A 12881-nucleotide genomic window follows, 5' to 3' on the forward strand; every position below is an offset into this window, starting at 1 on the left:
AAAAATAGGTCAAATCTTAATGCTAAAGGTAGGTTAAATACTGCTCTGAACTAGGCAATAACAGAGTTTTTCCTGTGTTTCAGATTAAAAAGATGTAGAGATAAATACATCGTATTGATTTGCATGAGTTTAACATGTTTGTCTATATAATGTAGTATACTGTAGCAAAGTTTCATAGTTTGAGGTATTTCCAAAAGTGAAACATATCTATCCCCACGTGAACCCTACTTAGATGGATTAGCTGTCTGAGACCAGAGCCTCCGGCCAGTAAATGCAGTAGGGATTTATGACTCATAATTCTTGGAATAGCACCCTAAGACTGTTAGGAAATATGAAGATAAATAAGTAAATAATAAATAGAAAAAGCCAAGAGCACTCAACACAACGAAAAGCCACACTTTGCGGCGCTACACTTTTCAGCTAACTATTGCTACGGAAGAGTTTCAACTTCTATTAAACTAAACTTCAGCGGCTATAATACAGACGGAGACTGCGAAATACATCATAGAATGAGAGTAATGAAGACAGTGACAGCGATTCTGACGGCACCAAATTAATGTAAATACAAAAACTAAAAATATGGACTTAAAATGGAAATTGTGGCAAAGTTGCTATATCCCATTCAAGGACTTCGCTAAATGACGTTCAGTCAAGACGCTGAACGTTATGACGACTTGACGAGTTGTTCTTTACAACAACAACTACAACTGAATATTGTCATTTAATGAACGAGCTAATGATTCAATCAAATAGCATATTTAACCAGATGACTGCGACAGCAATATGATCACAATGTACACCTTGCCAAAATTTAATGTTGTGCTTTCAGAATCGCTACCGCTACGCTTGTATGTATTTTAGCGGTCTCAGTCCGTGTCGGCGACATACCTTCGTTTCAGGTAATTGACATTGGAGGTGAACGAGGTGCGGAAGCTCGAGAACGACAGGGTGGCGGTGGTGGCGGCCTGCGGGCCACAGATACCCGGACACCCTGACTGCGCTATCTTGCCGTCCTGGACACATATAATTAAATAAAAATATATAAATTTATAAAAATTTTCATATTCGTATGGATGCATAGATCAGAAGGGCTGTTACGGGGCGCATTTAAGACGTGACAAAAGTTTGCATCGCGCTCACTCACATCGCGCAGCCTCAACAGCGAGCGCGACGGAGAACCTTTGTCACGTCTTAATAACGCCCCGTGCTACAGGGCCAGTAAATCTATGAGAACGACAGGGTGGCGGTGGTGGCGGCCTGCGGGCCACAGATACCCGGACACCCTGACTGCGCTATCTTGCCGTCCTGGACACAATATCCTAACTAATCCTAACTAATATTATAAATGCGAAAGTAACTGTGTCTGTCTGTCTGTCTGTCTGTCTGTCTGTTACTCTTTCACGCCAAAACTACTAAACGGATTTGAATGAAATTTGGTATATATATGGTCTAGACCCTGGGAAAGAACATAGGCTACTTTTTATCCCGGAATTCCCACGGGAAAACTTTTTAAGGCGAAGCGAAGCGCGTGGGAACAGCTAGTATGTATTATAAATGCGAAAGTAACTGTGTCTGTCTGTTACTCTTTCAGGCGAAAACTACTGAACGGATTTGAATGAAATTTGGTATACATATGATCTAGACCCTGCGAAAGAACATAGGCTAATTTTTATCCAAGAATTCCCACGGGAAAACTTTTTAAGGCGAAGCGTAGTTCGCGGGAACAGCTAGTATTAAATAAATATAAATAAAATATTATACTTACATAATTTAAATATAATTACTGATCTATGAAACCATACTAAATAATTATGATACTATTGTATAAGAACTATTTGTAAATGATTAACTATGATTAAATATGTTTTACATTAATTAACATTCACGGAGCTAAGAATAAAAATATAGATAGGTACCTACAGAATGTTGCAAATGTTGAAATGTGGGGACTTTCAAAGTGGTGGCAAAGTTCATTCTGCATAACTTTGTTGTACAAATACTATACATAATTCTCACTCCCCTTACCTACTTACTAAAAAATAACGTGACTAACAAAGTATCTTTCGAGAAGCAAAAATCACGAATTTTCCCAAGTCGTCTAACAAAAGTTGTTCAGTATAAGCCCCTGAGTCACCTCCTTTCAGCTAACTTTACCACTTTTGCAACACCATGTATAAAAAGCTAGAATACTTTGTAAAAATATCTTCCGATATAAGTTACAAAGTTAATACTTTGTAAGTGTTCACGGTATTGTTTCCAGACAGTTCCTAGCGGAGAGTGTTAGCTAAGTTGTAATTGAATTGCCGAGTCCGTCCAGCCTCCATTACATTACCACAATATTGCGTGAAATAATTAAAATTCTCCTTCTTGGAAAACCTAACTGGTAATGTTTAATGTTATATGAAGTTTAAAAAAGTAGCTCAATGCTTAGCTTGGATATGCTGGTTAGCGGGTTAAATGCACCTCTGCCTACCACGGAAGAGATGTTAGGTTTACAGACTCAAGGTAAACAATACACTATAGACATCTATGTACCTACTTATAACTAATAGGGTTTGTCACCGCGTTGAAGGGACTGTCAATTCAGTTAGCGAGACGCTGAACGCGAAAGGATCACCGAAGGTTTATAAGGGGCATATGAATCACACATGATGTGACATGTCACTCGTGGTGGCTCTTTTTATACACCTCAGACTGATAAAATTTGTCTTTCTTAGGGCGACTTGCACAAACATATTAAATCTAGATTTAGTGTTAAATCTCGATTTAAGCCATAAATTTGTGTGGAATGACGTTTCTTAAATTGAGATTTGACACTAAATCTAGATTTAATATGTTTCTACAAGTGGCCCCTAGACATTTTAATAAGTGTTTACCAGTCGGTACAGTTTCAAATTCCCTAGAGTTAGTAAACGAGTAATTTATTCAGTCACAGATACCGCGAGTCCCTGTAAAGCCAGTGCCCACCCCACGCCTTCCGTGCGAACTTTCCAGAAGCAATTCCAATTACATCTTGCCCTCATTGTTAGTTTTCTTTATTCTTTCTGAAATATTTCTTTGAAAATACTAGAATAACTGAGCAAAGTTATGAATGAATTCAAATTTCAGGACATACAGACAGACCTTATAGCTAATGAGCTAGATATAGCAACCTTTTTAACTTCCGCGTCTGTCGCTGTAAGTCGTAACTAAGTATATTCTCATATTAAAACAAGAAATAATATTGTATAATTTATACAATGTAAGTATATATTCTTACTAAACAAGTTGGAGTCACTCGGTGTAAGGGGTACCCAACTCTTTTTATTACGCGACTACCTCTCTCATCGATCTCAATGGGGTGCGTATTGCGACGTATAAAATCGAAATGTATAATTTCACATTAATAACGTTCACAACATATAATGAACGTTACGTATAACAACAAAATCTATATTTTTATAAGGTATAAGATTCAATTGGTGGGAACACCCAAATATTCCGAAAAACTTTTTTCCGAATTTGAAAACACCGAATATGTAATTTACGAAATATTGCAATACCGATTTTTTAAAATGCCGAATTCTAAAAATCACGTAAATTATAATTTCGAATATTATAATCACGATTGTCAAATACACGAACGTTAATAAATACGATTACTTAAGCATACGAAAATTAAAATACCGATTTATTATAATCACGAAAAATTCAAATCCCGATCGAAAATGTGATAATTCGTGATTTTGACAAAAAAAAACGTAAACGTCTTAAAAACCTTAGAACCAAAACCTAAAGATAGGTGCGACGACGAGCAAAGCGAGGAGGAGCGTGTTAGGTGCACATAGATATTGAAAAACAAAGCGGAGCGCAGCGAAGCGGAGCGGAGCGTTTCAAATATAGAGTAAAAATATTGTAAATAGAAAACTATTTGTAGTATTTGTTGTTAAGTAACACAACAAAGCAATAAAATTGCTCGGATTTTTACGGTGATTAACCTTAAAAACCTTAGGACCTAAATCTAAAGATAGGTGCGACGACGAGCAAAGCGAGGAGGAGCGTGTTAGGTGCACATAGATATCGAAAAACAAAGCGGAGCGCAGCGAAGCGGAGCGGAGCGTTTCACATAATATAGCTTAAAAAATATTGTTAAATTGTATACGGATTATGCTGTTAATAAACACATTATTCTAAATAACTATTTCTTGTTAATTAACATACATTCGGGAATTTGTATTTTCGGAATATTAAAACTTCGGGATTCGTAATTTTAACAATTCGTTATAATAAAAGGTCGTACTTTTAAAACATCGAAATAATAATATTCGGAAAATTGACTTTCGTCATTTTAATAAATATGTTGTTTGAAATTTCGTTTATTAACTATTCGTGATTTTCGTTATTCGGAAACTTGAAATTCGGGATTGTGAATTATTCGGAACTATGAAATTCGTAATTTTAAAAATCGTTATATTCATATTCGTAAAAAAGTAATTCGGATTTATGTAGTGTACCCTCAATTGGTATATCGTACATTTCATATAATATCAAAATAACTAACACTCACGAGGACTAATATCGATTCGTATAACATACATTACGTATATCAATTAAAATATATACTATAATTTTGTATAAAGTTCTTCTCATATCGCATAATCTGTGTTTAATTACCCAACGCGTCAAACCCCCTAGCACCAAAACCTAAAGATAGGTGCGACGACGAGCAAAGCGAGGAGGAGCGTGTTAGGTGCACATGTTCGTCGAAACCAAAGCGGAGCGCAGCGAAGCGGAGCGGAGCGTCTCCCAACATAGCTTCAATAATAATAATGCTGTGAAAACCCCTAGTACCAAAACCTAAAGATAGGTGCGACGACGAGCAAAGCGAGGAGGAGCGTGTTAGGTGCACATGTTCGTTAAAAGCAAAGCGGAGCGCAGCGAAGCGGAGCGGAGCGTCTCCCAACATAGCTCCAATAATAATATATTTTTTTGTTCATTATACATAATGTTATTATGTATAATGAACAAAAAAATATATTATTAAAATATCAATTAAAATATATACTATAATTTTGTATAAAGTTCTTCTCATATCGCATAATCTGTGTTTAATTACCCAACGCGTCAAACCCCCTAGCACCAAAACCTAAAGATAGGTGCGACGACGAGCAAAGCGAGGAGGAGCGTGTTAGGTGCACATGTTCGTCGAAACCAAAGCGGAGCGCAGCGAAGCGGAGCGGAGCGTCTCCCAACATAGCTTCAATAATAATAATGCTGTGAAAACCCCTAGTACCAAAACCTAAAGATAGGTGCGACGACGAGCAAAGCGAGGAGGAGCGTGTTAGGTGCACATGTTCGTTAAAAGCAAAGCGGAGCGCAGCGAAGCGGAGCGGAGCGTCTCCCAACATAGCTCCAATAATAATATTTTTTTTTGTTCATTATACATAATGTTATTATATACGGTGAACAATATATGTTATAAACGTTATATATTTTAATCGATATATCAATTGAAATTATACTTTTTGAACGTTATTCTTTACAAAATTATGTATTTAGTAATTATGCCTTTCGTTTGTTATGCACAGTGATCGTTATACTTAATAAATTTATATCATATGGGCGTATACCTTGTGAATGTTATACCATGCGTTTTTATACCTCGTATTACTTACCCATCTCAATGTGTAAAAATAGGCAATTTCATCAGTAGCGCCCTCCCCGTATCCTACGGTATACCCCAGGGGAGTATTTTAGGTCCTACCCTATTTTTGGTGTACGTACATAAATGACCTCAGCCGACTTAAATTGTACAAAGGCAGAGTCTCATCTTTTGCGGATGATACAGTTTTAAGTTTTAACTCTGACACCTGGGAGGAGGTTTTTCATCTGGCCCAAACCGGTTTTAATATAGTCTCTAACTGGTTAAATGAAAATGTGCTGACACTAAATGCGGAAAAGACTAAGTACATCACCTTCTCTATCTCTGGTCTTACCCAACCAGATCGTGGAGAACTGATAGCGCACTCTTGCAAAAACTATAATAATGATATTGTATGCCACTGTAAATCTCTATTGAGAACGGACAATATCAAGTACCTGGGCGTAATTATTGATAAACACCTCAATTTTAAAGACCATGTACAGTTTTTGACTTCCAAAGTGCGCAAACTTATTTTCAAAAACTTGCGTCACGTTGCTAAGTTTACTGTCATTAAAACCGTATACTACGCACTATGTCAGTCTTTAATTTTATATTGTATAACAACATGTAGGGTGGTACATATAAGACTACTCTTTTAAACCTTGAGAGAGCTGTTAGAGCTATACTGAAGGTTAGTACATTTCGTCCATTTACTTTCCCAACGATTGAACTCTACAAATCCTGCAAAGTATTGAGCGTTCGACAACTATTTATCTGTCAAACTATTCTTAGGAAACACTCACTCCTATGCTATAATAAAGCTTTGACCCAACACAGGAGAAGACCTTTTTTATTTCCTTACCCTGAATCACGTAAAACCAGTTTTGCCAATAGATTTTTCCCTTTTATGGGTACATTCCTCTATAACAAAATTAATCTCGTGCTGAAAATACACGACCTTACGAGAAGAGAATGTAAAAAAGCTTTGTTTGCATGGTTGAATGACTTAAATTATGACAGTACTGAGAATATTCTAGTTATAGTCAAATAAAACTTTTTAACAACGTAAACCTCTTATAATATTATATACCTATACTATAGTTTGCACCTACTATACTATGCTTTGATGATTACTTGCTGTCCTTTTGTTTGTCAATTTAATTACAAAAACATATATAATCATTTATAAATTTGTAATTGGTAGCTTCTGTTTATGCACCTGTTGGAAGAAACCTGGTGCCTGAGATACAGGTTAACACCTAGTTCAGGTATCAGGGGTGAGTAGTTAATATTATAATTTTTAAGTCCTGTTAACATACAAATGATAACTTGTATAAGTAAGATAATAACTTTAATTACCTAGATATTAAAATTTAGTTTTAAGTGACTGTAACTAGGCTTAAAATCTGTGTTTTTAATTAAATAAAAAAAAAAATATTATATTATTTACCTCAGTTAATCTTCACTGAAGGTGTTGTGTGCTCGTCGCTCTGAGGAAGCGTGCGTCGCGGTGGGTGCAGTGAAGGGGAGGAGGAGCTGGAAACAAAATACTCTTTGCAATCATCTGTAAGTTTACGAAACTACACGAGGATTAGTCTATCTTTAGGTACTGACGAAAAACAGACCCCCATGGACTAGCTTGTAAGATAGGTTAAAAAGATTCTAAAATATAAGGGATGTTGTGGTATTGACATGTGGTATTCACATGTTTTAGGTTTTAGGCAATTAAATACGGTGTAAGAAAGGGGATGTTAGAAGAGCTGGTTCTGAACAACCTTTCTGTACCACTTTTGTAACACCCTGTATTACATTAATTGCTGCCTTACCATTAACTTAAGCAACAGCTAAGTAAGCTGTTTAAATATGAACCTTTTAAAACACCATACCTAAACGTATATACTTAAAATACATTTTCCTAGAATACTTATAAAAAGCTCTTTATCTAAGAACGGAAACGATTTTATCTAAGTAGGTCACTATAAACACTTTCAGTAAGTAAAGCAGAAAATATTCGTTACTTTAATTCTTCGTTCACTTTCCACCTTCGTCCACTGTGGTCCGGGGTACTGGTGACTGTTTTATTCCGTTGAATATGTTGGCTGTGGTCCAGGGGGGTTACTCTATACTGACGAAAAACAAACGAGAGCTGTCGTGCAATCGGCACGTTTAATACAACGATATGGAGTCGTGGCTCGGGCAGCAGCGCTCCGAAACTTAGTTTTTCGTCATATAGAGTGACCCCATGAAGCCGACAGTCGACTATTACGCAACACGCCTCGCGGGGGTCATTGCCCATTAGCCTGCTATTGGATTCGGAGCGCCAGGAGGATTTCACTACCCGAAAAATCTTTCTATTTGCACCTTCGTTTAACCCTTTTTGGTAAAGTAGTAAAGCTGCTTTTAAGGATTTTCCGCAATGGATGCGGTCTGCGGATAGGTTCAAATTTTATACATATATTGACCAACATTATTGGACATTGTTGAACTTGGCCGTAGACAGCATTCAGGATGGAAAATCCTTTACATCCACGAGATAGCTTTTACAGATTTATATTAGTATTTTATTCCGTATCGCCTGGTGTGTGGACGTTGAGTCAAATGGTATCTTGTGACGGTCTATAGTGCCTTTTGTGTTATCCACATGTTTTCTTACAGTTATCCGTAACCAAATGTAAATAATACTGAACTGTCTATCAAACTGATGCTTTTCAACAAACAGTGACTTATAGCTAAGTAATGATAAACTGATCGTGACTGTAGTCAGTTACTTAACACAGCAGCACAGAATGATATTTGACAACTAAATCACTGGTAACAAAACAGCGAGCAAGCGCGACATGTCGTGGCGGGCGGCCAAGTTCACAGCTGCACGATCGATCCTCCACCGAGGATGACAACCGGAAAAACATACAAATTGACTATTGATTGTGTTCTAGAGAGGAGACTAGGAAATGTGGCGTGAGCGTGGGACGTCCTCCAAGTCTAGGCGAAAAGTGGCTGGCAATTCTGGCAGAGGCTGGTCAAAGGATGTATAGTAGTGGACAGCGTTTCAGTAACGGCATTGATGTAACTTTTATTAACTTTGTTTTGAATTCCCTTTAAAATTAATTTGGACCATATCCCATATTGAACTATAACCGATTAATTATGGTAATAATTACGAGAGAGAGAGTGATCTTGAAAGCATTGTCAAAATCTAATTCCCTGCGTACGGCTCTCTGCGCGACGAACAAACAGAAAATGAGAGTGGCAATTTCAAAGACCCATTTTGAGAAACTCCCAAGGGCATCAGAGTAATACGAGTAATGAGCCTGCCTTAGACTTTAAATCAATTAATATAGCAAACTCGATTAAAGTGCAGATCAACGGTTACGTGCTTCACTCGAATACACATTGCCAATGTTTATCTCTGTACAGAAATTAACTAGTTATTGGGAACCGCGCCAGACAATGAAAACAAGATTTTCAGTTTCCATCTGGGATTTTGGTGTTTTATATCTGTGAACATTACGTAACTTTTAACTTCTATTTCACAAACTCGAAAGTTTTATGTTTATTATCAGATATATATTTTACTGTTTTTTAAATGTATTTTAATTCGTACCCCCACATCTACATACGACTGATTAAAATACACTTTTAAGGGCCTTACCACAAAAAACTTGGACAGTGTTTAACAGATGTTTAGCGCTGTCAAACGCCTACAAAACCGTCAAATTTTGTTTTAAACACGTGTTTAAAGTTTTTTGTGGTAGTACAGTGAATGTTTAATTCTATGAATTTTGTATATATTTACTTTGAAACTGATATAAATTAGGTGAAATATAAACTCGCACACTAATTCATTTTCATTAACAAGCGAACGTGAAGGTCTGAATAATCCATTAAGTAAATAGCTTTCCTTGCGATCCAATTAAACATGCAAATCTAGACAATTGCTTTTCTTTTCTACGTATAAAAGAGAATCGGTACGAGCAAGCCGATGTTTAAATTTTAAATCGTGGTCTTTGGATTTTCAGGTATTGTTCCTGTGGAAATAATTGGTTTCACAATTGTTTAACGACCAGCCGCTTGGGACGGAAAGCAATCGAAAACGTTCGTGCAAAGAACGATGAACTCTAGTTGCCTCTGAATCTAGCAACACCTAGTACCTAACCTACCTAGGTAGTACCTATATGCTTGTAAGTGTAAATTGAATATCGCGTGTGGATAGCAGAAGTAAGTTCTTTATAATGCGCTAGCTTTTCCGAGCGTCTTTAAAGGGTTTCCCGAGAACATTTTGAGAAAATTGTTACTTATTGCACTCCAGGATAATGTACTCGTAGCTATAGTGAAGAAATAAGTTTTGAAATCGGTTCAACACTTTAAATTTCCCAAAGTTCCACCTACGCAATTTGCAATGTCAGTGGAACTTTCTCATTGCTTGTGAGTTTATTATTATCATTTTTGTATCAATACGATTATAATTATGATATACACTATACAACCGATTAATTATGATAGGAATAGAATCAATAAAATTATAATAACTGCTCAAATTTGCTGCAAGTTAGGAACTGACATTAGCCAGATTATTATGCTGTGTGTATCCAACCAACCCCTTCAAAACGACTGTATATGTTACTGTAAAAGCCCGAACAACGGTGAATCCTAAGATTTACGCGTAAAACCTAAGATTTACCAACTCTTAATGGTAAAAGCCCGAAAGATTTTGCGATTCGCACTTTTACCACTATTCACTTGGTAAATCTTAGGATTTACATTAAGGCACGGTAAATGTTGAAAAAGCCAGGTTATTACAGTTAAAGCATTATTGCAGTTGTGATAGATATAAAGGACAGTGAGTTTTACCAATTGGGTACCAAAATTGGAGTATTAAAGCAGCTTTACTCAAAGAATCAGTTCACCACATCTTCTGAAGATTTTATAAAAAATAGAAGAAGTTGCTAAAGATAAAGAAGTGAGTCTTCGAGAAATTGAAATGCACTTGCAAGTCATCAGGATTACTTTGTAATTCAAAATGCTATAACAGCACTCCGTGTTGTAACAAGTAATTTTTTTTAACCTAGCTACCTATCTTTAATAATAGGTAGGTAATTTAATCTTAAATAATCTTTTGTTTTTTTCTCAATTTATTTGTTAAGTTACAAGCTAATTTGTTTTCAACAAGTATATTTCTGAACCTACTAATAAATGCCAATAATTAACAAAAAAAATATATAACATCGGTTCTGTTATGTTTTTGAGAAGACATTTTAATAGTTTTAATTTTAACTATTTAGGAAATAATTTAGAGGTGGATAATAATTACAAAATGAAAAAATATATCATTATTACACATTGTTAAAATAATTATGTTGATTTAAAGGTTTTAAAATGACTGTTCATAAAAAATAATATAAATTCTGAAAGAAAATAATTTAAGTTTTTGATTGAAATAAATGAATAGGTAATAATTAATCTTTGTTTTATTCCCAAAACCAACTTTTACTAGGTGTCAGTGGTAAAACCTAGCATTTACCAAATTCTAATGGTAAAAGCCCGAAAAAAATTACCCATTTTTACAAATCCTTACATTTACAAACTCATGTTGGTAAATCCTAAGATTTACTGGTAAATCCTAGGATTTACCGTTGTTCGGGCTTTTACAGTAACATATACATTACATAAGTGTGTATGTACACAACTGATTTAGAGTATAACTTTAAACGGGGATAATATATTCAAACACCCACACGCCCTCGCTACAAATCCTTCAATCCTTAACCTTATTGCGACGAATTGTTTGTGCTACACATTACTATAAAGTAAACCGTCTTGGCTTGTATGGCCTGAAGTATTTTTTCGCAATTAAAAACAAAATAGGTAATAGTAGTTTTTAACTTTGTTACATAGCCGTTTTATTATGGTACTATTTACGTTAATCGTATGTTTATGGTCAATAAATTTCGTATTTGTGAATACGCCCTGTGAGGTTACTCCCCGCCCGCCCTAAAACCGAATCGCCGAATTAGCCCTTTCAAAATGGTCACAATTCAATTCTCAGTTTCATTTCCACGCGGCACGGTTCAAGGCTCTACGGATTCATGAATGAAACCGTATTTTTTTTCTTTACTTTTCTACTTGCTACTACTTACAAAAAGTTTTCAATTATGTATTATTAATGGTACTTACGATTGTTGGAATAAGTCCAGGGTTAGATTGGAAACAGCTTGTGAAACACGGGTAGCACGGTTAGGGCGCGAAAACTGGCCAGCGACGAGGGAGCCTTCTGAAGTACTGAAGTGTACGTAACTTTGATACTTGGGAGCGGCGCACAGCATACCGGGTATTGATTTTGGGCGGCGCTTTTCAAGCGATGGTGGCGACACTAGATGCTGCGGCAACTGACGGAACGTCTAGTTTCTGTTTATTGACACTAGGTGGCAGTTTTCAATAATTTTTAATAATTATTATAATGTTATATTTCGTGAGATTGTAGGCCAAGTTTTTAACTGAATTATGAAAATATGTTAGATCCGTATTGTCAGAAGAAAAAGCATTGTTGATAGACCTAACAAGTAACTGGTAAGTATTTACTTTGTATACATAAGTAATTATTTATATCCGCTTTGACAAAAAAAAAACTATTGCTAACAGCGTGACCAAAAAAAATTGTGTGATCTATAAACCATAAATAAAATCCATAAGGTCAAGATAAAATCACATAGAAAGATAATTATTCTAGGTCTACAAGTCATAAATATAGAATCCTGAACTTTTACTAAGAAAGCGCGCGTTGAATTCTAATGTATGAAGAAAGCCACTCCTCCGCGTAGCACTTCTGCTACGAGACTTATATGTACATTCTTAATAATTGCATCTTTTATGATTACAGTACTGTTAATTTGTGATATCTGCAGCTATAATATCATTAACTAATATTTTTTGTGTTATTCAAATGAAGAAATATAGGTGTACGAATTCATATTTACAATTCAAATATGTATGAGTTTAGTTTTAAATATGAATACCATCGACTTAAGCATCACAGTCTTCGCTTTTACACCGCAATTTTAGACTTTACACCGAACTATGCAGACAACGAGATACTTATCCGAAGATGCATCTAAATTCTTTGACCTCAACCTGTACATGCCTTTGGTTCATTACCTTTTGCAGTAAAAACAAAAACGAGCCGCGTCCGTCTCAAGGCCTGTATCGTCCAGGGGATCTCGAGGTGCCCTATGCTTCGTACCTGGTATTTTTACTAGTATAC

The 12881-nt window shown here is 35.9% G+C and overlaps 1 protein-coding gene and 1 long non-coding RNA gene across 2 annotated transcripts in view; both read right to left on the reverse strand.

The window, feature by feature from the left end:
* Positions 1 to 1107, reverse strand: part of LOC105394127 (synapsin) — a 64493-nt gene extending 63386 nt beyond the window's left edge. The window contains exons 1-2 of the mRNA XM_048629090.1: positions 1099 to 1107; positions 889 to 1013 (exon numbers count right to left, since the gene is read on the reverse strand). Of these exons, the coding sequence (XP_048485047.1) occupies positions 889 to 1013; positions 1099 to 1107 (134 nt within the window). The remainder of the gene's footprint in view (positions 1 to 888; positions 1014 to 1098) is intronic.
* Positions 1108 to 1228: 121 nt separating this feature from the next.
* LOC125490346 lies at positions 1229 to 11923 on the reverse strand. Its single transcript, XR_007267618.1, has 3 exons — positions 11798 to 11923; positions 7074 to 7159; positions 1229 to 1305 (listed from the first exon to the last, which is right to left on the reverse strand). It is a non-coding gene; the product is annotated as an uncharacterized LOC125490346 (long non-coding RNA).
* Between the last annotated feature and the right edge of the window lie 958 nt (positions 11924 to 12881).

Source organism: Plutella xylostella, chromosome 22 (genome assembly GCF_932276165.1).
Source record: "Plutella xylostella chromosome 22, ilPluXylo3.1, whole genome shotgun sequence".
NCBI lineage: Eukaryota > Metazoa > Arthropoda > Insecta > Lepidoptera > Plutellidae > Plutella > Plutella xylostella.